Source organism: Hemiscyllium ocellatum, chromosome 36, assembly GCF_020745735.1.
Source record: "Hemiscyllium ocellatum isolate sHemOce1 chromosome 36, sHemOce1.pat.X.cur, whole genome shotgun sequence".
Classification (NCBI taxonomy): Eukaryota; Metazoa; Chordata; class Chondrichthyes; order Orectolobiformes; family Hemiscylliidae; genus Hemiscyllium; species Hemiscyllium ocellatum.
This window is the reverse complement of record NC_083436.1, coordinates 34,311,034-34,338,780: the sequence shown is the minus strand read 5'-3', so window position 1 is coordinate 34,338,780 and position 27,747 is coordinate 34,311,034. Positions and strand designations below refer to the sequence as shown.

At 43.2% G+C, this 27,747-nt stretch overlaps 1 protein-coding gene across 1 annotated transcript in view; it reads right to left on the bottom strand.

Moving 5' to 3' along the window:
- Positions 1-26,771, bottom strand: part of ppp2cb (protein phosphatase 2, catalytic subunit, beta isozyme) — a 33,713-nt gene extending 6,942 nt beyond the window's left edge. Inside the window, exons 1-5 of the mRNA XM_060851772.1 lie at positions 26,425-26,771; positions 12,481-12,690; positions 10,073-10,246; positions 2,171-2,260; positions 790-951 (exon numbers count right to left, since the gene is read on the bottom strand). Coding sequence (XP_060707755.1) covers positions 790-951; positions 2,171-2,260; positions 10,073-10,246; positions 12,481-12,690; positions 26,425-26,526 — 738 coding nt within the window. The 5' untranslated portion in view covers positions 26,527-26,771. The remainder of the gene's footprint in view (positions 1-789; positions 952-2,170; positions 2,261-10,072; positions 10,247-12,480; positions 12,691-26,424) is intronic.
- Positions 26,772-27,747: the final 976 nt, after the last annotated feature.

The window sequence follows — 27,747 nt, the reverse complement described above, 5'->3', positions numbered from 1 at the left end:
ACCTTTCCTCCCTCATTTTGTTTGCTTTGCCTATTTCTCAGCAGCCTGTGCAAGACCGTGCACCTCCTGGTACACCAGACCACACAACACATTATTAACTCTTAGACCAACTCTATATTAATTCTAAACAGAACATTAAAGGCCAAGACATAAAAGGGAGAATATTGCCTTCAATATAGGCCAAATAAGTACCAATTTTATTTAAGAGGAAGATGTAATAGTTAAATTGAGACAATTCCTAGCATTTTAGCTTTGATGCAGAGCTGAACCAGGGGCAGATAAATGATCAGTTTCAATTTAAGATATGTTTTTAGTGGGCGGCACGGTGGCACAGTGGTTAGCACTGCTGTCTCACAGCGCCCGAGACCCGGGTTCAATTCCCGACTCAGGCGACTGACTGTGTGGAGTTTGCACGTTCTCCCCGTGTCTGCGCAGGTTTCCTCTGGGTGCTCCAGTTTCCTCCCACAGTCCAAAGATGTGCGGGTCAGGTGAATTGGCCATGCTAAATTGCCCGTAGTGTTAGGTAGGGGTAAATGTAGGGGTAAGGGTGGGTTGCGCTTCGGCAGGTCGGTGTGGACTTGTTGGGCCGAAGGGCCTGTTTCCACACTAAGTCTAATCTTAAAAAAAAATCCAGACTGAAGTTAGTTAGCCCTGGAGGAAAAAAAAAGTTTTAAAGAAGTAGAAATTTGAGGGGAAAAAATGCTGACCTCCTGAAGTCTTAAACTGCAGTTTAAAAACTATTCCATATTCCACTTTATGCATGGTATAATAGTTTCGTAGTTTCCTTACCTCCATTACAAGTTGATGAGCTCGAGACACCAAAGTTAGACCATTTGCATGGTTAAAGGTTTCAGAGATATCCTGTCCAAAAGTGTACCCAGCACCTCGTGGAGAAATCCCCCAACCACCACGATCATCAGGATCTGACCACAGCAGATCACACATTGGACCCTGATTGAACAGAAATTACACGAAATCATACACCTTTACCATCTTAAAATCTTCACCATATCACATGTTTTTCTATTCTCAGTGCAGCTCCTAATGAGCTGAGTTTGTTGATCACAGCAAGGTTGACATTACAGTCAAATATAGGAACTTAAGTCAGGGAGACCATCATTCTTAGTGAATTCTATTGAGTAAGCTGCTGCAAGAGTACGATATCGTATAGACACTGAACATAGGATGAAAATTGACTATTTTGGCCAGTACAGTTTTATTTTTAAAAAAATTAGATCAATGACACATGCAAGATAGCCATTTCAGCAAATACTGCACAGTAGACATGGTAGTTAACTTCAAGAAATGAATCAATGCCTCCAGGACCAGAAGGGTGCATTGGGTGCCAACAAAGCAGACTGTCTTGAATAGTATCAAACTTCTTGTAACTGTTGGGAACAACATCAGATGAGTGGAAAGAATTCAATCCCACTCCTCATTTGTGCCTTGGAGATGGAGGACAAATTTTGGAGAGTCAGGAAGAGTGTTAATTGCTGCAAAATTCTTAGCCTCTGACCTGCTCTTGCAGCCAGAAAAGCTGGTCAATGATGAGTTCCTGGATAGTTGTGGATTCACTGAATGTCAAGGGGAACTATCTAGATTCTCTCTCGGTGGAGATGGCCATTGCCTGGCACTTGAGACATTAGTGTTATTTTGTTATTAACATGTATTAATAATTTTAAAGAGGGAACTCAAATTAGGGGAAGTTGCTGAAAGAGTATAGTCTTGTAGCAAAAGGAGGTTGCCTTATTGCTGTTCAGAAAAATATTAGTCTGGACTGGTTTGTGGGGGTTTGGCCACCAAGTCAGAGAAGTGACATTATTGCCTGTGAAGGGTTATAAAAGACATCCCAAGTATGAGGAAGTTACAAGAAGAGTAAAAGGTGGGATGGACAATAAATACTGGTCTAACCAGCAACCCTCACATTCCATGAGCAAAAAAGAACAAAAGATATTGGTTTATTTTCTTACAAAACACATACGTTTCAAAGTTATGAAAGAAATTTAGTTTGATCCAGACAAATAGCTCAAAGTTTTAACAATTTAAAAAAATTGCGAGAAGGAAGAATCATGTGCAAGTCCCTCACCCCAAAGCTCCAAGATCCAAAGGGGTATGACGTTTCCATTTTTGTGAACAATCCCCATAACAAACAGTACAGGATGGAACTCACCTCATGAGGCACTTCCTGCAGACGATCCAAGGCTCGAATATGATCTAATGTGTCTATGGATGGAGAGAGGCCACCATGCAGACAGAATATCTGTGGAAAGCAAATTATCACTAAGTGAACACAGTATTTGTGGAAAAGTAAAACTGAAAAAAGTTTCAGAGCTGTACAATTAAAAGTTTTGCAAAATACAGAATCTATTATAGACACAACTTTAAATTCTGTTTAAAGACTCAATGAATTACTTGACCCTACTCCGTTCATTTAACTAATTTTGATTTCAAGTTTAAAATAATAAAAAACAAAAATCAACAGCTTGTCTATTAACTACCCTCTTTTTTCCTGGTTTAATTATGTGCAGGAACATAACAGGAAACATGGACAACAAATGACAAACTTCCAGGAAAAGTAAATCTTCTAGGCTGATAGAGGCACTAAATGCAAGTGAGAGTTAGCAGCTGTCTCCTGAGGCAACTTTGGTTCACGAAAAACTCTAAATTGAACTTAACCTTGCACAAACTTAGTAATTGACTCAGGCATGGTACTTTTTACTTGGCTGTCCAATTCTTATATAGCACCTCCCAAATCCATTTTCCTTTCTGTCATAATTCCATGCTTGAATTCCTCTAATCAGAGCACTTAGTTTCACCTTGATACCTTTGCAAGGTTCTGCTAAAATACTCACCCATGCCTGTCACTCCTATATTTGAAATATTCCAATCCTCATCCATCATCCACCTTATAAAGTTTGCACTTGGCAGGAAAAGAAACTTTGCTGTCCACATCTGAATTAGCACTCATATCCAATCCTGACTCATCAACTATTCTTAGCAATTGATCCAAATGCCTCAAATCTAAAATTTCATGGGCTGGCTCCTCTTTAAACAGCCCCACACCAAGTTCTCCACCCACTCTGACACACACTGCTTCAGGTCATCCTGCGTAACCTCATGATGTCTGCAGCTGTCTAGTTCCGTACTAGAAACTACACAGTTTTCCCTAAACTACGTTTTTCCTCTTCTTAAAAAAAGGTTCTTAAAACCCACCTCCTTGATCAAACTCTTGAGTGATTATTTCCTCCTTTAGCTCTGCATCTCTATCAAATTAAGCTTCTATGACATGTCATGGAATTTCCAAAAATTAAAAGGATTATAAACACACAAGCCCTTTATTTGCTTTCGAGCATGAGGATGGTGTTTGTGAAAGTAATAATCTGTACCCTTTCTCAATTCATTACAATTGACCTATGGCCATTAGATATATCAGAACAATCTAATAACTTTGTCGACTTAAAAATAGGGTAACATTTATGACTAACATTAAGCATTTTAGGAGATTATTAAACCAGACAGGTACACAGAATTAGTTCTCAAGGACGACAGTCATAGGGTCATACATCTACAGCACAGAAACAGACTGTTTGGTCCAACTCATCCATGAGGTATCTAAATTAATCCAATGTCATTTGCCAGCACTCGGCCCATAACCCTCTAAAACCTTCCTATTCATATACCCATCCAGGAGAGAAGACAATGACGAAGGCATAGAGGAGACAGGTGCAAGAGACCACGGGGGAAGTACCTGTCAGGAACAAGTTGAATTTTTTGGAAACAGTAGAGACAGATGACATTGCCAGTCCGTGAGGCGGTCAGGTCTGTCAGTCAAACGTTGGCTTGGAGGCAGAGCCGAGGACTCAGACATCGTACAGAGCCGTGGTGATAGGGGACTCCATAGTGAGAGGAACTGAACACGTTTCTGTGGCAACAGGCGGGATTTAAGGATGGTGTGTTGCCTTCCTGGTGCCAGGATCAAGGACATCGCAGACAGAGTGCAGGAAATCCTCAAGGACAAAGGTGAAGAGCCAGAGGTGGTGGTACATGTCAGCACAAATGAGGTTGGGAAGAAGCGGAAGAAGATACTACAGCAGGACTTCGGAGAACTAGGAAGAAGGCTGAAAAGCAGGACATCCAGAATGGTTATCTCCGGTTTACTTTCGGTTCCTTGGGCTGGAGAGGCCAGGAACAGGGAGATAATGGACTTGGATGTGTGGCTGGGGAACTGATGCAGGAAACAAGGATTTAAATTCTTGGATCACTGGGGTATGTTTTGTGGTAAGCATAAATTATACAAGAGAGACGGTTTGCACCTTAGTAGGTTGGGGACCAGCATTCTGGCAGGCAGGTTTGCTACTGCAACACAGCTGTGTTTAAACTAAATAGCAGGGGGAGGGGACAAACTGGAAGTTTGAGAAGGAAATTGAAGGGAAAGTTAGAACAAGGGAAGTCAAGAAAGACAACTGTATCAATGAGGCAGAAAACTCAAAAAGGGATCATGCTGTAAGGTTGAGTGAAATAGGGGCTGACAGGAAGGCTGAGGGCAGTAACAAATTAAAAATACTATATATGAAGTATTAGAAATAAGATGGATGAGTTGGAGGCTCTTTTGGAAATTGGCAGCTACGATATTGTGGGGATAACCGAGACGTGGCTTCAAGTGGACAGGGCCTGGGAAATGAATATTCAAGGCTATATGTGCTATCATATGGACAGACTGACGGGCAGAAGGGGTGGGGTGGCCCTGTTGGTAAGGGATGATATTCAATCCCTTGTGCAGGGAGACCTAAAATCAGGAGATGCAGAGTCAGTACGGATAGAGCTGAGGTAAAAACAATGACTGCAGATGCTGGAAACCAGACTCTGGATTAGTGGTGCTGGAAGAGCACAGCAGTTCAGGCAGCATCTGAGGAGCAGTAAAATATTGACATTTCAGACAAAAGCCCTTCATCAGGAATACAGGCAGAGAGCCTGAAGCGTGGAGAGATAAGCTAGAGGAGGGTGGGGGTGGAGTGAAAGTGGCAGAGTACAATAGGTGAGTGGGGGAGGAGGTGAAGGTGATAGGTCAGGGACAGGGGGAGGGTGGAGTGGATAGGTGGAAAAGAAGATAGGCAGGTAGGACAAGTCATGGGGACAGTGCTGAGCTGGAAGTTTGGAACTAGGGGGAGGTGGGGGAAGGGGAAAATGAGGAAACTGTTGAAGTCCACATTGATGCCCTGGAGTTGAAGTGTTCGAGGCGGAAGATGAGGCGTTCTTCCTCCAGGTGTCTGGTGGTGAAGGAGGCTCAGGATCTCCATGTCCTCGGCAGAGTGGGAGGGGGGAGTTGAAATGTTGGGCCACAGGTCGGTGTGGTTGATTGGTGCGGGGGTCCCGGAGATGTTCCCGAAAGCGCTCTGCAAGGAAGCGTCCAGTCTCCCCAATGTAGAGTAGACCGCAACGGGAGCAACAGATACAATAAATGATATTAGTGGACATGCAGGTAAAACTTTGATGGATGTGGAAGGCTTCTTTAGGGTCTAGGATGGAGGTGAGGGAGGTGGTGTGGACACAGGTTTTGCAGCTTCTGCGGTGGCAGGGGAACGTGCCAGGATGGGAGGGTGGGTTGTAGGGGGGTGTGGACCTGACCAGGTAGTCACGGAGGGAACGGTCTTGGTGGAAGGCGGTGGAAATGTCAGTGGATGATTTAGTTTATGCGAAGGTTGGTAGGGTGGAAGGTGAGCACCAGGGGCATTCTGTCCTTGTTACGGTTGGAGGGGTGGGGTCTGAGGGCAGAGGTACAGGATGTGGGCGAGACGCGTTGGAGGGCATCTTTAACCATGTGGGAAGGGAAATTACGGTCTCTAAAGAAGGCGGCCATCTGGTGTGTTCTGTGATGGAAATGGTCCTCCTGGGAGCAGATACGGCAGAGGCGGAGGAATTGGGAATATGGGATGGCATTTTTGAAAGAGGTAGGGTGGAAAGATGTGTAATTCAGGTAGCTGTGGGAGTCGGTGGGTTTGTAAAAAAATGTCAGTGTCAAGCAGGTCGTCACTTATGGAGATGGAGAGGTCCAGGAAGGGGAGAGAAGTGTCAGAGATGGTCCACGTAAATTTAAGGTCAGGGTGGAATGTGTTGGTGAAGTTGATGAATTGCTCAACCTCCTCGCGGGAGCACGAGGTGGCGCCAATGCAGTCATCAATGTAACGGAGGAAGAGGTGGGGAGTGGTGCCGGTGTAATTACAGAAGATCAACTGTACTACATAGCCAACAAAGAGACAGGCATAGCTGGGGCCCATACGTGTACCCATGGCTACCCCTTTGGTCTGGAGGAAGTGGGAGGATTTGAAGGAGAAATTGTTTAGGGTGAGGACCAGTTCAGCCAGATGAATGAGTGTGTTGTTGGAAGGATATTATTGGGGATGTCAGGAGAGGAAGAAACGGAGGGCTCAGAGGCCCTGGTCATAGCGAATGGAGGTGTAGTGGAATTGGATATCCATGGTGAAGAGGAGGCATTGGGGGCCGGGGAAACGGAAGTATTGGAGCAGGAGGAGGGCGTGGGTGGTGTCTTGAACATATGTGGGGAGTTCCTGGACTAGGGGGAAATAGGGTAGTGTCAAGGTAGGTAGAAATGAGTCCAGTGGGGCAGGAGCATGCTGAGATGAGTCGGCCATGGTGGTCAGGCTTGTGGATCTTGGGAAGGAGGTAGTACCGGGCAGAGCGCGGTTCCCGGACTATGAGGTTGGAAGCTGTGGGTGGGAGATCTCCTGAGGTGATGAGGTTCTTTATGGTCTGGGAGATGATGGTTTGGTGATGGGGGGGTGGGGTCATGGTCGAGGGGGTGGTAGGAAGAGGTGTCCTCGAGTTGGCGTTTGGCTTCAGCGGTGTAGAGGTCAGTGCACCAGACTACCACTGCGCCCCCTTTATCTGCTGGCTTAATGGCGAGGTTGGGATTGGAGCAGAGGGATTGGAGGGCTGCGCATTGTGAGGGTGCGAGTTTGGAGTGGGGGAGGGGGGTAGACAGGTTGAGGCAGTTAATGTCCCGGCGGCAGTTGGAAATGAAGAGGTTGAGGGCGGGTAATAGGCCAGCGCGGGGTGTCCGGGTGGATGCAGTGTGTTGGAGGTGGGCGAAGGAGTCCTCGGAAGGTGGGCGGGAGTCCTGACTGTGAAAGTAAGCTCGGAGGCGGAGGAAGAAGTGTTCGACGTCATGGCATGTATTAAATTCATTGATGCATGGACGGAGGAGGATAGAGCTGAGAAATTCTAAGGGTAGAAAGACCCTCTTGGGAGTCATCTACAGGCCCCCAAACAGTAGGATGGATGTAGGGTATAAGTTGAATAAGGAGCTGAAATTGGCCTGTCGCAATGTTACTACAGTTGTTATGGGGGATTTCAACATACAGGTAGACTGGGAGAATCAGGATGGTATTGGATCTCAAGAAAGAGACTTTGTGGAGTGCAACGAACCAGAATTGATCAGGGACCTCAAAGTGAAGGAGCCATTAGGAGGTTGTGACCATAATACAATAAGCTTCAATCTGCAATTTGAAAGGGAGAGGGTACAATCGGTAGTGACAATATTTCCGTTGAATAAAGGGAACTATGGAGCCATGAGAGAGGAGCTGGCCAAAGTTCAACGGTGCAATACCTTAGCAGGGATGACAGTGGAGGAACAATGGCAGATATTTCTGGGTATGATGCAGGATCAGTTCATTCCAAAAAGGAAGATCGATCCTATGAGGAGGCATGGATGGCCGTGGCTGACGAGGGAAGTTAAGAAACAAAGTCAAAAGAGAAAAAGTATAACTTAGCAAAGATGAGTGGGAAAAGGGAGGACTGGGAAGCTTTTAAAAGAACAGAGGATTACTTAGAAGGAAATACGCAGAGAAAAAGTGAGGTACGAAGGTAAACTGGCCAAAAAATATAAAGGAGAATAGTAAAAGCTTTCTTAGGTATGTGAAAGGGAAATGGTTAAGACTGAAATTGGGCCCTTGAAGACAGAAACAGGGGAACAAAGAAATGGCAGAAGAGTTGAAATGGTACTTCAGATCTATGTTCACTGGGGAAGACACAAGCAATCTCTCAGAGGTAACAGTGGCTGAAGGACCTAAACTGAAGGTAAATTTATATTTGCCAGGAATTGGTGTTGGAGGTACTGTTTGGTCTGAAGGCTGGTAAGTCCCCGGGGTCTGATGGTCTACATCCCAGGGTACTGAAGGAGGTGGCTCTAGAAATCGTGAATGCGTTGGTGAATATTTTCCAGAGTTCAATAGATTCAGGATCAGTTCCTGCAGTTTGGAGGGTGGCTCATGTTGTACCACTTTTTAAAGAAAGGAGCGAGAGAGAAAGCAGGAAATTATAGACCGTTTAGTCTGACCTCAGTGGTGGAAAAGATGCTGGAGTCAATTATGAAGGATGAAATAATGACATCTGGATAGCAGTAACAGGATAGGTCAGAGTCAACATAGATTTATGAAGGGGAAATCATGCTTGACTAATTTTCTGGAATTTTTTGAGGATGTAACTCTGAAGATGGACAAGGGAGATCCAGTTGATGTAGTGTACCTGGACTTTCAGAAAGCCTTTGATAAAGTCCCACATAGGAGGTTAGTGAGCGAAATTAGGGTGCATGGTATTGGGGGCAAAGTACTGACTTGGATTGAAAATTGGTTGGCTGACAGGAAACAAAGAGTAGTGATAAACAGCTCCCTTTCGGAGTGGCAGGCGGTGACCAGTGGGGTACCACAGGGATCAGTGCTGGGACCGCAGCTTTTTACAATTTATATTAACGATATAGAAGCTGGTATTAATAGTAACAGTAGCAAATTTGCTGATGATACAAAGCTGGGTGGCAGGGTGAAATGTGAGGAGGATGTTAGGAGATTACAGGATGACATGGACAGGTTAGGAAAGTGGACAGATGCTTTGCAGATGCAGTTTAATGTGGATAAATATATGATTATCCACTTTGGTGGCAAGAACAGGAAGGCAGATTACCACCTAAATGGAGTCAAGTTAGGTAAGGGGGCAGTACAAAGATCTAGATGTTCTTGTACACCAGTCAATGAAGGCAAGCATGCAAGTACAACCGGTAGTGAAGAAAGCTAATAGCATGCTGGCCTTCATAACAAGAGGGATTGAGTATAGAAGCAAAGAGGTGCTTCTGCAGCTGTACAGGGCCCTGGTGAGACCACACCTGGAGTATTGTGCGCAGTTCTGGTCTCCAAATTTGAGGAAAGACATTCTGGCTATTGAGGGAGTGCAGCGTAGGTTCACGAGGTCAATTCCTGGAATGGCAGGACTATCTTATGTTGAAAGATTGTGCTTGTATACCCTTGAGTTTAGAAGACTGAGAGGGCATCTGATTGAGACGTACAAGATTATTAAAGGATTGGACACTCTGGAGGCAGGAAACTGTTTCCGCTTATGGGTGAGTCCCGAACCAGAGGACAGCTTAAAAATATGGGGTAGGCCATTTAGGACAGAAATGAGGAGAAACTTCTTCAGCCAGAGAGTGGTGGGTGTGTGGAATGCTCTGCCCCAGAAGGCAGTGGAGGCCTAGTCTCTGGATTCATTTAAGAAAGAATTGGATAGAGCTCTCAAGGATAGTGGAATCAAGGGTTATGGAGATAAGGCAGGAACAGGATACTGAGTGAGGATGATCAGCCATGATCATAATGAATGGTGATGGAGACTCGAAGGGCAGAATGGCCTATTCCTGCACCTATTGTCTATTGTTTTTAAATGTTACAATTGTACTAGCCTCCACCCCTTCCTCTGGGCAGCTCATTCCATACACGCACCACCCTCAGTGAAAATGTTGCTCCTTAAGTCCCTTTTAAATCTTTCCACACCTCTTAATCCGATGGAAAATCTTGAGACTCCATTAAAAACATATATATTGACATTATATACAGATTGAGACTTTTGTACTTGAGAGCACTACTGACAGCAGGAGAAAAGCACATTGGATATTCACAGCACTCTAAAAAGGGAAAAGATACAAAATCAACAATTGAGTCAGTTTTGAATACAAGGAAACCATTTCATAAGACCTGACGAGAAAGGGAAATAAATGAGAACAGATTTTACTCACTTGACCATCCACTAAGGCTGTCAAAGGAAGATAATCAAACAGATCTGTAAAGTACTTCCAAACACTAGCATTTCCATATTTCCTTAGGCATTCATCGTAAAACCCATACACTTGAGTGATCTGTCTACTTTCGTGGTTCCCTCGTAATATTGTGATACGTTCCCGATAACGAACCTGTGTTTAAAGAAATATAATTAAGTTTCAGCTGCATTGCCAGTATGCATAAGTTAGAAAAATGTATAACTGAATCTGATCAAGTTTTATTAGTACTTCAAACAAGGCTGCAAGGAAAAGCCAGTGAACTACAGACCAGTGAGCTTGATGTCAATGGTGTGTAAGTTGTTGGAGGGGATTCTAAGAGACAGAATCTATATGCATTTGGAAAAGCAAAGACTGATTGGGGAAAGTCAGCATGGCTTTGTATATGGGAAATTGTGTCTCATTAACTAGATTGATTTTTTTTTTTAAAAAAAAAAGAGGCCACCAAGAAGATCGATGAAGACACAGCAGATGTTGTCAATATGGACTTTAACAAGGCCTTCAACATGGTTCTATGTGGTAGTCTGTATAGTAATGTTAAATCACATGAGATCCAATGGGAGCTAGCTAACTGGATATAAAATTGGCTTGACAGTAAGAAACAGAGGGTGGTAGTAGGTTGTTGTTCAAACTAGAGTCCTGTGACCAGTGGTGTGCAGTGAGGATTGGTGCTGGGTACACGGTTTGATTTGTCTTATTATTGTCACGTACTGATATACAGTGAAAAGTATTATTTTGTGTGCTAACCAGACAAATCATACTTTACATAAGTATATCAGGGTAATACAACAGACTGCAGAATATTGTGTTACAGCTGCAGAGAAAGATCAACACTAATGACAGGTCCATTCAGAAAGCTGATAATAGTAAGGAAGAAACTATTAAGTCTGTTGGTACATATTTTCAAACTTGTGTCTTCTGCCCAATGGAAGAGGGTGGAAGAGAGTATAATTGGGCCACGAGGGGTCTTGATTATGTTGGCTGCTTTCCTTAGACAGTGGAAAGTGTAGATGGATTCAATGGAAAGAAGGACGGTTTGTGTGATGGGCTGCACTGTGTTCACAATTCTAAATCCTTGCGGTCTTGGTCAGAGTAGTTGCCATAACAAGCTGTGGTATATCAGAATAGGATGCTTTCTTTGGTGCATCTATTAAACATTTCCTTAACCTTCTCCGGAAGTACAGGCACTGGTGTGCTGTCTTGACTGTAACGTCAAGATGGATAGACCAACAGATTGTTGGTGATATTTACTCTTAGCAACTTTAAGCTCTTGACCAACTTCACCTCAGCACATTTGATAACAATAGAGGCATGTTCATCACTTACATGAACTATTTGCATGAGAAATAGGAGGCATCGTTAGTACATTTGCAGATGACAAATTGTTAGTATAGTGGACAGTGAAGATTATCTAAGAGTACAAGGTGGTCTCGACCAACCCCTCCAGTGGGCTGAGGAATGGCAAATGGAGTTTACTTTAGATAAATGCAAGGAGTGTTGCATTTTGGCAAGACAAACCAGGACAGGACTTACACAATTAATGGTTTGGCTCTGGGGAGTGTTGTCAAACAAAAACACCTAGGGGTTCAGGTACATAGCCCCTTGAAAGTGGCATCATAAGCAGAAAAGGTGGTGAAGGCAGCATATGACAAACTTGCCTTCATCAATCAGAGCACTGACTACAGGAGTTGGGACATCATGTAACAGCTGCACAAGACTTGTTAAAGCCACATTTGGCGTACTGCACACAATTCTGGTTGCCCTGCTCTCAGGAGTATGTTATTAAACTGGAGATGGTGCAAGAAGGGTTAGCAACAACGTTACCAATACTGGGGGATCGGAGTTAAGAATAGGCTGCAAATTTTTTTACCTTGAACATAGGAGGCTGAGAAGCAACCTTAGAGGTTTACAAAATGACAAGGGATACAGATAAGGTGAATAGCCAGGGTCTTTTCCCCAAGCTAATTGAATTCAAAACTAGCACTCAGATTTAAAGGTGAAAGAGGAATGATTTCAAAGGGATCCAAGGGGCAACTTTTTCCACACAGAGGGTGGTGCACATATGGAATACCTACCAGAGGAAGTGGTGGATGAGAATACAATTACAACTACAACTACAACATTTGAAAGACATTTGGAGAGGGACATCAACTGAAAAGGTTCAGAGGTATATGGGCTAGATGTAGGAATATGGGGTTTGTTCCGATTAAGAAACCTGGTCAGCATGGAAGAGTTGGCCTGAAGGGTCTGCTTCCATGTTGTATGATTATGACTAAGTCTATGGGACTTTCAGGTGAGAATTCATGTGAGAAGGGTCACCAACTCAATGTAAGGCAGTCCATATCAAGTTTGGAAATGAAACATCATACCTTTAATGCTACGAGTAATGTGACAGTTTCAACCGAGTAATAACCTCGGTCAACGTAATCTCCCATGAAAAGATAATTGGTGTCTGGTGATTTGCCCCCAATTCTGAACAGTTCCATGAGATCATGAAACTGTCCGTGGACATCACCGCAAACTGTGACTGGACATCGCACCTCCTGTACATTAGACTCTTTTGTAAGAATTTCTTTAGCCTATGGAAACAAACAGAAGTTAACTTTACTAAAGCAAAAGACATGAGTTGTCAACAATCTTACATTAACTTTATCCCACAGCACACAAATACTTTCTTCCGCACATTTCAAGGAACCACAAAATAACTTGCTATCCCAAAGCAAGTACAGAAAACTATGCTTAAATGTATTTCCACTTCCATAGAATCTTCTGAATAAGAGATCTTTTTGAAAAGGAAAGATATCATTTATTTTATGCACTGAGGCTACAGCTGACAACAAAAACCGTGTCTTTGAACATAAGCTAACATTAACCAAATTAATAGTTTACGATTCAACATTATAACCTCCCCACCAAATCATCTGGATGAATTCACTACAATCCCATTTAACTGCTACAACAAATCAGAAATGGACAACAAATAGCAGTCATTTTGGAACTTGCTCGGAATTGTAAAAAAAAAATTGGGTATTTGGTATGTACCATTCTTTTTGCTTCCTTCATGGTTGTCTCCTTCAAGGGTACAATTGAGATATACAAGGGCAGCTCCCACAGCATTTTAATAGCTCAGCAGAGGAGAGTAACACGGGAAAGAATGGGGAAGTAAACATGCTCCTTCCTTCACATTGCATAGGATAATGATAGTTAAACAACTCATGACATTTAAAGCAGAATTTTGTACAGAGAATTATTGTTGGGTTTAAATGGAAAGTTTTCCCACTTAAATGAAGTCTAGTGTAGTAGTTAGATGAATGATATTTCTCATTTCCTAAAACAAAAAAAAGTGGCTCTCAGGAAAATGTTGTAAATTATGGGTACTTTAGCCTGATGTGCGTCATAACCCATTTAAGACACAAAGATGAACACTCAAAGGCCTAACATAGGACCCAGCTATTAAAAAAATGCAATCTAAGGTTTTTGCCGACTTTATTTCATAACAAAATGGCCACCCAACAAAAAACATTCTTTATATCAGTCCTAAGTTAGGAGTTTACTAGAAAGCCTGTTTGTTCAGGTTCTCTCATTGCTGTTTAGTTTCAACTCATCTGCCTGGAGTTACTTTTATATTCTGGTTATCATATTACTTTTCAAAGCTGAAATGAAGGAAATTGGAAATAAAAAGATAGAATTATCACGAACAAGACAAGACAACAGTGAAAAACTCCCATTGATTATTAACTCCTGAAATTGAAACAACCAATTCATTTTTAAACCCACACCTTTTCCCTCATTCCATTCATATGCAGGCATTCCTTCAGATCATACTCAAGATAAAACAAACTAAAGAAGCTCCATCCTAACAACATGTTAGATTGGAAACCAAAATCCAGAGCGGAAAGGCAACTGTTCTAACTACACAGATGCAACAAATATAGTGATCTGCTCAATATATATTGCGTGACTGTCAGGATGGTCCTATGAAATTTTGTACTGTACAGGAGGGTAAAATACAGGCAAGCAGGGAGACCAAATGCCCATTAGTTACAACAACTAACTGCATGGGATTGGAAGGAAACATATCACTGATATTTATAGGGACAAGAGTAATTTGAGGTAAGGATTAAGAAAATCGCATTCTCAACAGATCAGCTGATTAAGGTTTTGTGGAGTAGGGCCTATGCTGTTGAACTGCATCTGGATTTAGATGAACTACAATTTCCACCAGCTAAATAGTCATTAAACCAAAAACCAATGATTTTGGCACCGATACATGTATATTCTTCCTATTGATTCCAGTCCATGACTCAGGACAGTGAACAAAACTGTTTGCAATATATGATTCCTGCTCATCCTTGGGCTGAGCTTTGTTACAAAGACAACCTTCATTCATCTTGGTAACATGACCCACATCTGACAAAACCCAACTGCTCTAGAAACCCTTATCCAAACTTTCTTTACCTCCAGGTTTAATCATTTAAATGCCCTCCCAATTTGATTCACTTAGTAATGAAGACTATGACCCTTAGTAAGCTTCCAACCATCAAAATTCCTTTGCTCATATCCTATTCAGATCCCCTGCTACCCCATCCTCATGTTTAAATTAAAGACTATGGGGACCCAATGTAAAATTCTCAACCTCCGGCTTAATCCCTTTCAGACCTGAGCTGCATTCAAACTATGTAAAAAAATCAAGTAAAACCAAAAAAAAAACTACAGCTGCTGTAAATCAAAGACAAACAGAAATTGCTGGAAAAGCTCAGCAGGTCTGGCAACATCTGTGGCCAGAAAGCAGAATTAGTGTTGAGTTGAGTGACCCCTCCTCAGAACAGTTTGAGGAAGGGTTACTTGATTTGAAACACTGATTTCTTTCCACAGAGTTAATGTTTCAAATCAAGTAACCCTTCCTCAAACTGTTCTGAGGAGTTGTCACAACTCAAAACACTAATTCTGCTTTCTGGCCACAGACGTTGCCAGACCTGCTGAGCTTTTCCAGCAATTTTATTTTTATCTCTTGAACATCAAGTGCCAATTCTGCAATTCCCATTCCAAGTAAAAGAACAGCAAATGATCTTAAATATGAAAATAATCCCTCAGACAAATCATGTCTTATTTTCTTAGGACAACATTACGCAGGTGCCAGCAGTCATTTACTACTTCACGTGATCATTTTTCATGTAGTGGCACATAAAGCAAATGTTTCCAGTGTACTTAATTCACGATGTTCAAATCAAATTTGTGATCCAGTCCTTATTCAATGTTCAGAGTCACAGCTAGCTTGCAATCACTGGAATATAGCAGAACAATTGGGATCATTGGCCAACTCTTTCAGTGAATAGCTCAAAGGCAAGAATATCAATTCCCTGTGACTGACAAGAACTGAATGCATGGACCTCTGGCCTGAATGGTTCCTCATGACATCACCCATAGGAAGTAAGAAGTTTAAACATAAAAATATCATCCTCACTATTAGACTATAAAAAAAAATTCACTGATAATACTGTGATCACACAATCAAATCAATTTATCCCATCTGTCAGTATATGTTGAAACTTCCTTGACAGCTCCAATATTGTTACATGGCTAGGTTGGCCTGAATTCAGTTATGACAAATGAGATTTCATAGTAAACAACTCATAACTCAAGGTTAGTTGGCAACCTTGTTCACAAAACCCACAAGGATGGGTGAATTGGTCAGGGAGTAAAGTCAATACTAAAAGCAGGAGTGAATTGCAGAGATTGGATTTAACATCTTTAGGGCAATTCCCTTTCATACCAGCAGTGGTATTCCAGCAGAATGTGTTCCAAGCTCTAACACCAAAGCCCTCCTCTTAACTAAAATAAGCTGAAGTGTTTTTTTAAAAGTTGAATATAATTGCCAACTTCTAAATGAACAATTCTTTATACCTCCACTCCTATTCAAGATCTGTCAAGCCAGGCTTTCACTTCTAGACACTTGACAAGTGTCACACAAGTAGTGATCCTTCCATGGTGACGTTTATCCTTGGTTAAGTCAGAATTTTTCACAGGAGAAAAACCAAGACCAAAAGATGTAGGAGCAGAATTAACCCATTTGGCCCATCAAAGTCTGCTCCACCATTCAGAGAGATGGGCTGACTTGATAATCTTCAACTCCACCCTCTGAAAATCAGACTTACATGGTCAACTCCTTACTGAGATTATGCCCTCTGGCCCTTGACTGTCCTACATGGGATAAGAACCTTTCCACATCTACCCTTTCAAACCCCTAAGAATCTGTTATGTTTTCATAAGGTCTCTCTCATTCTCCTAAATGCCAATGAGTACAGATGCAATGGCTTGATCCACTCCTTATAAGAAAATCCCTCACACAACAAATCAACCTTGAGAAGCTTCTCTGGACTGTCCTCAGATGCCAGCATATTCATCCTTGGATGTTCACAGTATTCCAGGGATGGTTTACTAATAGTACAGTTGTACAGTTTTAGCAAGACCTCCCTATTTTTGTACTCCATTTTCTTTGAAGTAAAAGCCAAAGTTTAATTTGCTGAACCTCTGACCAGCTTAACTTGGAAGTTAGTTTTTTGTGATTTATTAGCTCCCCCAGATCACTATCTACAGCTTTCTGCAGTCTTTCCCCATTTAATTAATATTTAGCTCTAGATTTCCTGTCAAAGCACATAATGTCACATCTTTCCCTTGTATGCCACCTGCCAAGTTTTTTGCCCACTCAGTTAACCAGTCTATGTCATTCTATAAACTATTTGTGTCATCCTCACTACTTGCCTTTCCATCTATTTGTCTCATCTGTAAACCTGGTATAGCACAATTCACTACCGGCATCCAATTCATCAATATGCATTTTAAATGATCATGGCCCCAGCACTGATCCCTGGGACATTTCATTAATGGAGAGTTGCCATCCTGAAATGCCCCCCTTATCCTAATTCTGTCATCTGTTTAGTTAGCTAATCATCTATTCCATGCTAACATACTACTTCAACAACTTGGGCTCTTAAGCAATATTCTACTGAGTAGTGTATTTGAATGCCTTTTGAAAATCTAAATACATCCACTGGTCCCACTATATTTACCCTGCTTGATACCTCAAAAACGGTAATAAATTTCCCCTTCATGAGGTCATGCTGACTATTTGATTATATTAGATTATTCTAAATGCTCTGTTATTACATCCTTCATAAAAGAATAACATTTTCCCAATCGAAGTTACGCTCACCTGTTGTAAGGACAGAACAATGAGTATAGTTAAATATGTACAGTGCATCACTGACCTCAAATTTTCACAAATCTTCATACTCAATTCCAGATGCAGTCCTACATTCACTAAGCAACTCCAGTCAAATGATTTTCTGCCTTTAATAAAAGGGTGTTGTAGTGGAGATGAATAGGTAATAGGTCTCTTCAGAAACTCTGTATAACTATACTCTAATGTGTCTGACACACACTACACAGAACATGAATCAATCCATTATTGTCTTGTTTGATGCACTCAGCTTCTTCCTTTGAAGAGATGCGTGTACATAGCATAATTTACATTTCAACATCTCCACAGCAACAGCAAGTACCATGCATGAATATTTAACTAGGTTGTGCAATATTTCAAATGCTTGCCCTTTCCAGTTTTCAAATACAAACTATTTCAGGATTCAATCATTATCAGTGGTAGACAACAATTGGGATCACCATTCAGACTGCATGGCCCCTGTTCATCCCCACTTTGGAATGCAACTTTGGTAGCTATCCAGCAATACCTTCCTAGGTGGTCCTGGTAGGTAGGATGATCAACTGGAGGTGCTCCTAGTTTATGTGGACTCAACTTTCAGTTACATCAGATATTCAGTTCCATGAAATCAACTAAACAATACTTTGTCAGTAATGACTTAAGCAAACTATGTTCATAAATAAAAAAGTAAACAAATTAACAGCTCATTTGACTGCCTGACTTGAACCTTTGTCCAAGTTTCAGGCAATATGTGGGAGAGATTTCAGACTCTCCTCAATGGATAAAATAAAAAAGGAGCACGGAGTTGTTGCGAATGCTATGACTTACAAGGCCTGTACTTAAAATCAAAAATTGCTATTTTGCTCCATGTTCAACTTTAAATAGCAGTTTTAAAAAAAAAGGACTGATAAAATTGTAGGTTTTGCAGGAACTCTTATTATGGGTTGCAATGCTCTTCAATTGATTAAACATGTTTTTGCTTGGTGTGGAATGCAGCAATTCTAAAGCAATGCAGTCAAACAAAAATCAAAAAAAAGTGTTCAAAGCACAATGCACAATGTTAGTCACAGAGGTGCACAGCACAGAAACAGACCCTTCGATCCAACACGTCTATACTGACCAGATATCCTAACCTAATCTAGTCCCATTTGCCAGCATTTGGTCCATAACCCTTCTTATTCATTCTTATTCTAAAACTGTACAAGGCATTAGTGAAGGCCCCCTTAGGTCCCTTTCAAATCTTTCCCCTCTCACCCTAAACCTATGCCCCCTAGTTCAGGACTTCCCCACCCTAGGGAAAAGACTCTATTTATCCTATCCATGCCCCATATGATTTTATAAACGTCTATAAAAGGTCACCCTCCCCACTCAGCCTCTGACACTCCAGAAAAAAAAACAGCCCCAGCCTATTCAGCCTCTATAGCTCAAATCTTTCAACCTTGGAAGATCTTTGGAAATCTTTTCTGAATCCTTTCAAGTTTCACAACATCCTTCCAAAAAGGAAGGAGACCAGAAATGCACACAATATTCCAAATATGGCCTAACCAATGTCCTGTACAACCACAACATGACCTCAACTCCTGTACTCAGTACTCTGACCAATCAAGGAAAGCATACCAAACACCTTCTTCACTATTCTATCTGTGACTCTACTTCCAAGGAACTATGGACCTGCACTCCAAGGTCTCTGTTCAGCAACACACTCTTGGTCCTTACCATTAAGGTGTACAAGTCCTGCTATGATTTGCTTTTCCAAAATGCAGCACCTCACATTTATCTAAAACTAAACATCTACCACTCCTCAGCCCATTGGCCCATCTGATCAAGATCCCATTGTACTATGACATAACCTTCTTCGATGTCCACCACACCTCCAAATTTTGGTGTCATCCACAAACTAACTATAACTCCGATGTTCACATCCAAATCATTTATATAAATGACGAAAAGAAGTGGACCCAGCGTGGATGCTTGTGACACTCCACTGGTAACAGGCATTTTGTCTAAAAAGCAACTCTCCACCACCATCTTCTACCTTCAATCCAGTTCTGTATCCAAATGGCTAGTTCTCCCTGTATTCCGTGAGATCCAACCAGTCTCCCAATGGAAACCTTGTTGAATGGCGTACTGAAGTCAATATAGATCATGCCCCAGCTCTGTCCTCAATCACCTTTGTTACTTCAAAAAAACAACTCAGTCAAGTTCATGAGATATGACTTCCCACACACAGTCATGCTGACTATCCTGAATCAGTCCCCGCCTTTCCAAATAATAGTCAGTGTGGACATACACTGATATATTCTTTCAATCAGCAGCCTTGCTGAACATGTCTATCTCTAGTTGGATTTTAACTCATTGGTATGTTAAAACTGTTGCAATATGTGACTGTTACAATATTAAATTGGTCCTTACATAATGTGTGGATGCACCTAGACAGATTCAAAGACCTGATGATAGTTTTTAGGAATTAAACAGGAGAAGCTTACATTTGTGCTCTGCTAAAGTGTTACTATAATGATTCCTTCTTTATGCTTTAGAATTTCTCTCTTTCACCATCATTACCACCCACGCCCTCCACCTCCTCCAGGATTTGCGCTTCCCCGGTCCCCAACGCCTTATTTTCACGATGGACATCCAGTCCCTGTACACCTTCATCCCCCATCAAGAAGGACTCAAAACCCTCTGCTTCTTCCATTCCCGCCGCACCAACCAGTACCCTTCCACTGACACCCTCCTTCGACTGACTGAACTGGTCCTCACCCTGAATAATTTCTCTTTTCAATCCTCCCACTTCCTCCAAACTAAAGGAGTTGCCATGGGCACCTGCATGGGCCCCAGCTATGCCTGTCTCTTCGTAGGATATGTGGAACAGTCCATCTTCCGCAACTACACTGGCACCATCCCCCACCTTTTCCTCCGCTACATCGATGACTGTATCGGCGCTGCCTCGTGCTCCCACGAGGGGGTTGAACAGTTCAACTTTACTAACACCTTCCATCACAACCTGAAATTCACCTGGACTGTCTCAGACTCCTCCCTCCCCTTCCTAGACCTTTCCATTTCTATCTCAGGCGACCGACTCAACACAGACATCCACTATAAACCGACTGACTCCCACAGCTATCTGGACTACACCTCCTCCCACCCTGCCCCCTGTAAAAACTCCATTCCATATTCCCAATTCCTTCGTCTCCGCTGCATCTGCTCCCAGGAGGACCAGTTCCAACACCGCACAGCCCATATGGCCTCCTTCTTCAAGGACCGCAGATTCCCCCCAAACGTGATCGACGATGCCCTCCACCGCATCTCCTCCACTTTCCGCTCCTCCGCCCTTGAGCCCCGCTCCTCCAACTGCCACCAAGACAGAACCCCACTGGTTCTCACCTACCACCCCACCAACCTCCGTATACAACGTATCATCCGCCGTCATTTCCGCCACCTCCAAACGGACCCCACCACCAGGGACATATTTCCCTCCCCTATCAGCATTCCGCAAAGACCACTCCCTTCGTGACTCCCTCGTCAGGTCCACACCCCCCACCAACCCAACCTCCACTCCCGGCACCTTCCCCTGCAACAGCAGGAAATGTAAAACTTGCGCCCACACCTCCTCCCTCGCTTCCCTCCAAGGCCCCAAGGGATCCTTCCATATCCGCCACAAATTCACCTGTACCTCCACACACATCATCTATTGCATCCGCTGCACCCGATGTGGCCTCCTCTATATTGGGAAGACGGGCCGCTTACTTGCGGAACGCTTCAGAGAACACCTCAGGGACGCCCGGACCAACCAACCCAACCACCCCGTGGCTCAACACTTTAACTCTCCCTCCCACTCCACCGAGGACATGCAGGTCCTTGGACTCCTCCACCGGCAGAACATAACAACACGACGGCTGGAGGAGGAGCGCCTCATCTTCCGCCTGGGAACCCTCCAACCACAAGGGATGAACTCAGATTTCTCCAGTTTCCTCATTTCCCCTCCCCCCACCTGGTCTCAGTCGGTTCCCTCAACTCAGCACCACCCTCCTAACCTGCAATCTTCTTCCTGACCTCTCCGCCCCCACCCCACTCCGGCCTATCACCCTCACCTTGACCTCCTTCCACCTATCACATCTCCATCGCCCCTCCCCCAAGTCCCTCCTCCCTACCTTTTATCTTAGCCTGCTTGGCACACTCTCCTCATTCCTGATGAAGGGCTTATGCCTGAAACGTCGAATTTCCTGTTCCTTGGATGCTGCCTGACCTGCTGTGCTTTAACCAGCAACACATTTTCAATCATTATTCTCCAACCTAACCCAGAATACAACAAAAGTGCCTTCTGGCTGAACAGTTAACTGGGTCAGTCAATGAAGCATTTTTAATATCATAAATATCCAGTGTAATGTAAAGCTATTTGAATGCTGTTGCTTTGTGTCCTTAGTAAGTTATTTGTTTCTGGTATTGAATAGGTAGCAAGGTTTAGTTATCATCTCCTGAATTGATTAAGGACTTTTCTATTAAAAAAAGGTCATAAACAAGAGAAACCTTCCCCCGCCCCCCCCCCCCCACCCAATCCAGAAATTTTGGTTTCTTACCAAGTTGCTCCTCATTATATATACAGTGATTCTAAAGCACATTCTCTAAAGATCAAAAATATAGTTACCAACCTTCTCCTACAGTGATACTATAACACATCCTGGATTATAGACATGCAACCTGAACAAAGCAGTGAGGACTGACCATTTTTACTGCATGAATGTTACAGCAATTGTTCTGAGCAGCACATTTTAATGGCCAAATTTGACATAAGAGGAGGTGGCAATAAATACAAGTCAGTATGCCTGCATTGTGTTCTAAGATTCTATGACAAAAACAACTTGCAAGTTAATGAGACCAAAAATCTTAAATGAAACAGTCAGAGTTATAGAGATGTGCAGCATGGAAACAAACCCTTCGGTCCAACCCGTCCATGCCGACCAGATATCCCAACCCAATCTAGTCCCACCTGCCAGCGTATGGCCCATATCCCTCCAAACGCCTCTTAAGTGTTGCAATTGTACCAGCTTCCACCACTTCCTCTGGCAGCTCATTCCATACACGCAACACCCTCGCGTGAAAAAGCTGCCCCTTAGGTCTCATATCTTTCCCCTCTCACCCTAAACCTATGCCATCAAATTCTGTACTCCCCAACCCCAGGGAAAAGACTTTGTCTATTTATCCTATCCATGCCCCTCAATTTTGTAAACCTCTATAAGGTCACCCTTCAGCCTCCGACGCTCCAGGGAAAACAGCCCCAGCCTGTTCAGCCTCTCCCTGTAGCTCAGATTCTCCAACCCTGGCAACATCCTTGTAAATCTTTTCTGAACCCTTTCAAGTTTCACAACATCTTTCCGATAGGAAGGAGACCAGAATTGTACGCAATATTCCAACAGTGGCCTAACCAATGTCCTGTACAGCGGCAACATGACCTCCCAACTCCTGTACTCAATACTCTGACCAATAAAGGAAAGCATACCAAACGCCGCCTTCACTATCCTATCTACCTGCGACTCCACTTTCAAGGAGCTATGAGCCTGCACTCCAAGGTCTCTTTGTTCAGCAATACTCCCTAGGACCTTACCATTAAATGTACAAGTCCTGCTAAGATTTGCTTTCCCAAAATGCAGCACCTCGCATTGATCTGAATTAAACTCTATCTGCCACTTCTCAGCCCAATGGCCCATCTGGTCTAGATCCTGTTGTAATCTGAGGTAACCCTCTTCGCTGTTCACTCCACCTCCAATTTTGGTGTCATCTGCAAACTTACTAACTGTACCTCTTATGCTTGCATCCAAATCATTTATATAAATGACAAAAAGTAGAGGGCCAAGCATCGATCCTTGTGGCACTCCACTGGTCACAGGCCTCCAGTCTGAAAAACAATCCTCCACCACCATCCTCTGTCTTCTCTACCTTTGAGCCAGGTCTGTATCCAAATGGCTAGTTCTGCCTGTATTCCATGAGATCTAACCTCGCTATTCAGTCTCCCATGGGGAACCTTGTCGAACGCCTTACTGAAGTCCATATAGATCACATCTACCGCTCTCAGGACAATACAAGCCACCACACTACAGAATAAATATTTGCTATTACAATTTTCACACGAATGGATATGGATGATCATGCGTAGGAACTGGGAAAGTTGGTCAGGGCAATAGCGAGCTACATTACTCTTGTGGAATCTGCAAGAACACTTCTCCTTGTCCAACATGAATAGCTTAAAACTCACCAAATGTAAAGTTGACTAGTGGATTAAGACCATAAGACAAGAGCAGAAGTTGACCATTCAGCCCATCAAGTCTGCTCTGACATCAGTGACAAAATCCTTAACTTCACTTCCTGCCGTGTCAATATATTCCTCGATTCTCTTACAGATTAAAAACCTGTCCATCTCAACCTTGAATATATCCAATGATCTGGCCTTGACGGTGAAAATATTGCACAGATTCACTACCTTCAGAAGAAATGCTACCTCACTTCCACCTTAAACACGTGACGACACCCTCCCTCCCCCTCCACAGCTCTTCTGAGAATATGCCCTCTAGTCCTGGACACTAATGAGTACTAGCCCAATCTACTCAAATTCACCCAGTAATTTAAGATCTGACCAGTAAACCAGACCAGGGCTTTAGCGAAAACAGACAAACATGAAGATTTCCTCTGACGTTTTTCAGTAAAACAGCACATGCCAGAAGCAAGCTAAAACGATTGGCCTGACATTGGCACAGTGCTTGGAGTTCAAAGTGAGGTCAGGAGAAAATTCTAAATTTACAACAGGAAGTTTAAAAGAATAAAAAATAGCCTCTTTACATATTAAGTTCATCAATAAATTGCAGCATTTGCAGATTTACAGATGTTGTTCTTTTGCAATTTTGTGGCAAGAAGTCTTCTGCTCAAACAAGAAGCACAGTACATACAGAATGCTGAAATACCAGAGATGCAGATTACCTTGTAGCTTAAAATAGAGAAATAGCCAGCAATTAGTGATCTGTGTGCTCTTGCCTTTCTTGGAAAATGCTTTGTTTAAATAATTGCTATAGATCGCAGGTAAAGCTATCAACTGAAACAAGCTTGCTTAAAACAATGTATGTTTATCAGATTGGAAAGAATTCTCTGGGTAAAGAGTTCTGTTAGTGATGCCACTGTACATTTAGTATTTCAAAAAATCTAATATTTTTCTTGAATCTTAGAGTATAGTTCAGAATTTAAACATATATGTCTGCAGCCCTACATGTCCAACAAAACATTACTTAACATAGGCTTCTCATGTCATTATTAATTTGTTTCTTTAATTTTTATTACATAAAATATTCCAAAATTGAGAGAAATATTAATGTTTTCCTCATGCTCATGGGCTTTTTGTTATTAAAATTGTTGACTGAAACTGCAAATTACGAGTTAATCTAATTAAGGTATCCTGCTAAAGTGGTAAAGGGTTTTCAGGCTGTGAATTCTCTTCAAAGAACAGTGGAGTAAAATTATTTAAGGTTAAATTAGATTTTCGATAAACAAGGCAGTAACAGTTACGCAGTGGAGAAAGGAAGATAGAATTAAGACTGTTTTGCATGCCAAAGCGCCGAATGGCCTATTCCTGCTTTCAAGTCTTATCTGTCATTTTACAACAAAATACTTTGTGGGGTGGATCGACGTGACCATGGGAGAGGCTGCCACGGTGATGGAGAGAAGCAAGAGAGGGTGCTGTGAGAATGAACAAGAGATCAAGACACACAGCATCTATGTACAGGAGGGCTTTGGGTTGCAAAAAGGTTTCATTCTTGAATCCGTTCTCAATTCAATTAGTACACATCAGAACACAACGCAGGAGAATATAAAAGTAGCCATAAGTACAGGAAATGTTCCAATATTAGGAAGATGGCTGGTGGTTGCATAACCAGAGGGTCATTGTGCCTCAGATAAGCAGAGAGATTGAGAACAAAAACCCTTCAATGATAACCTCGACTGACATAAGAATCGGACCTGGAGCACTAACGTCACTCCATCACAAACCAGCTGTCCAGCCAACTGAGCTAGCCAACCTAATGATAAAAGCAGAAGTTAGATATTCAAACCATCAAACCTTCTCTACTATCCAAACAAATTACAGCTTATGACTCCATTTTCATGCCTTTCACTTGTACAAATTAAAAACTCTCAGCATTGAATAAACCAAACAACTCAGTCTCAAAAGGTCTTTGCGCAAAGAATGCCAAGATTCAGTAACTGCATAGAAGAAATCCCTCAAAACAAAATAAATGCGCACGCATTTAAGACAAGATCATTCCCTTTGGTCCTGAACTCTACCACAAGGGGAAATAACCTGTCAAATCTTTTAAGATCTTTCACACTTCAGAAGGGCTGTCTCTCAATCTTCTAAACTCCAACTAGTACAGACCCAAACCAACTCAAGCTCTCCTTCTAAAACAGTCCTGTTGTACTTGGAATCAGTCTAGTGAACCTGATGATCATTTGAAATGCCATAATATAGAGGAGTACAGGAAAGGTACTGTAAATGCTTGCTGAGTAGAGTGGACACACTGGGCCAAACGGCCTTGATCCATGCTGTAAAATCCAATTACATATCAAAGTCTACAGCCTCTTACAAGATCAGCTGGAACACAGGAAAAAAACAGGAGGGAGATGGGGTTGGGTGAAAAGAGGGGCAAGAGGTGGGGGATGGGATGGGGTGAAAAGAGGGGCAAGAGGTGGGGGATGGGATGGGGTAAGGTAAAAAGAGGGGCAAGAGGTGGGGGATGGGGTTGGGTGAAAAGAGGGGGGTAGGGTGGTGGGTATAGGATAGGGAGGGGGTGGAATTGGGTGATAAAAGGGGCGGGGTGGATCCTCCCCTCGGCCCACCTGACCGGAAGCAGCGCGGGACCGGAAGTTCCGCCCTCAGGCAGGGGGCGGAGCCTGGGGAGAGCGGCCGAGCCGCTGTGTCTCACTATTTGGCAGCGGAACCGGCGGTAAGGCCGAGCCCGACGCTGAAGAGCGGGGGGCGGGGCTTGGGCCCGAAGGCGCAACGAGAATAAAAAAAACCGAGAAGCCCTGTCGTTTGGCCTTGGCCCTCATCGCTCACCTTCTCGCACAGGGTCCGCACTTGGTTCTCGTTAAGTTGCTTGCACTCGTTCAGCTGCTCGATCCAATCGTCCAGCTCCTTGGTGAACGCCTTATTATCCATAACTACCGGGAACGGCTTTTAAAATTAGTGGAGAGGGGGGGTCTGGGTGGAAAGGAAAATTTAAATAAAAAGTCCTGGGTGGGAGGGGGAGGGGAGGTTAAAATTTTGATTATAAATAAGTTACATGGATTCGGAACCCCACCTGAGGAGCTCGGCACCGTCCGTCACTGAGTGAGAGAGAGAGAGAAAAAGCGGCTCGCGCCGCCGCCGATCGCGTACGCAACGACGTAAAACGCGTGCCCGAGGCGCGCTCACGCAGCCGAGCGGCGGTTGGAAGCCGGTTTGAATGGGCGCGTGAGCGATGGCGGTTCCCTTTATTGGCCCCGCCCCATCCCTGGGCCTAGCCACGCCTGTACCACGTGGTGTAGCAACCGCTTTGGCTCCACCCAAAATGTCACGTGAAACACATGAACAAGGAGCGGAGCAGACCATTCGGCCCTTGGAGCCAGTACTGCCATTCATTGTGAACATGATTCAGTGTTCCTGATCAATGAATCCTTCATGCTTTCTCCTCATACCCTTTGGTTCTTTTAGCCTTGGGAATTATATCTATTGGGTAACTCCTTTGTGAAAACATTTCACGTTTTGGCCTCAACTGCTTTCTGTGGTAATGAAGACATTTCATCTCAGTTCTAAAAAACTTACCTTTAATCCTTGGACTGTGACTCTTTGCTCCATCCACCATGTCCTCCTGAATCCTGAGACATCCATTGCTCACCTATCACATCCCCCTGTACCCTGTGACACCCCATTGCTCATCCATCACATCCTCCTGTACCCTGTGACATTCCTTTACTCACCCATCACATCCTCCTGTACTCTTCGATACTATTTTCTCACTCATCAGACTCTCCTGTATTCTGTGATATCCCTTTGCTCACTCATTCACATTCTCCTGTGACACCCATTCACTCATCCATCACATCCTCTGCCATGTGCCACCCCTTTGCTTACCCATCACACCCTCCTGTACCTTGTGACGTTCCTTTGTTCACCCATCACACACTTCTATACCATGTGAAACCCCACCATGCCGTTCAGCACCATGTGACACCCCTTGATCCACCTACTATGCTTTCCAGCACCATGTAAATGGCCTTCCTTTGCACTCTTAATAATTTAGTTGTCACATTTCACACATATAAACAAGGGCTGTTCTACTCAGAGCAACATAGTCAAAGAATCAGAATGATTGTGCATAAGGAGGCCATTTGGCCTGTT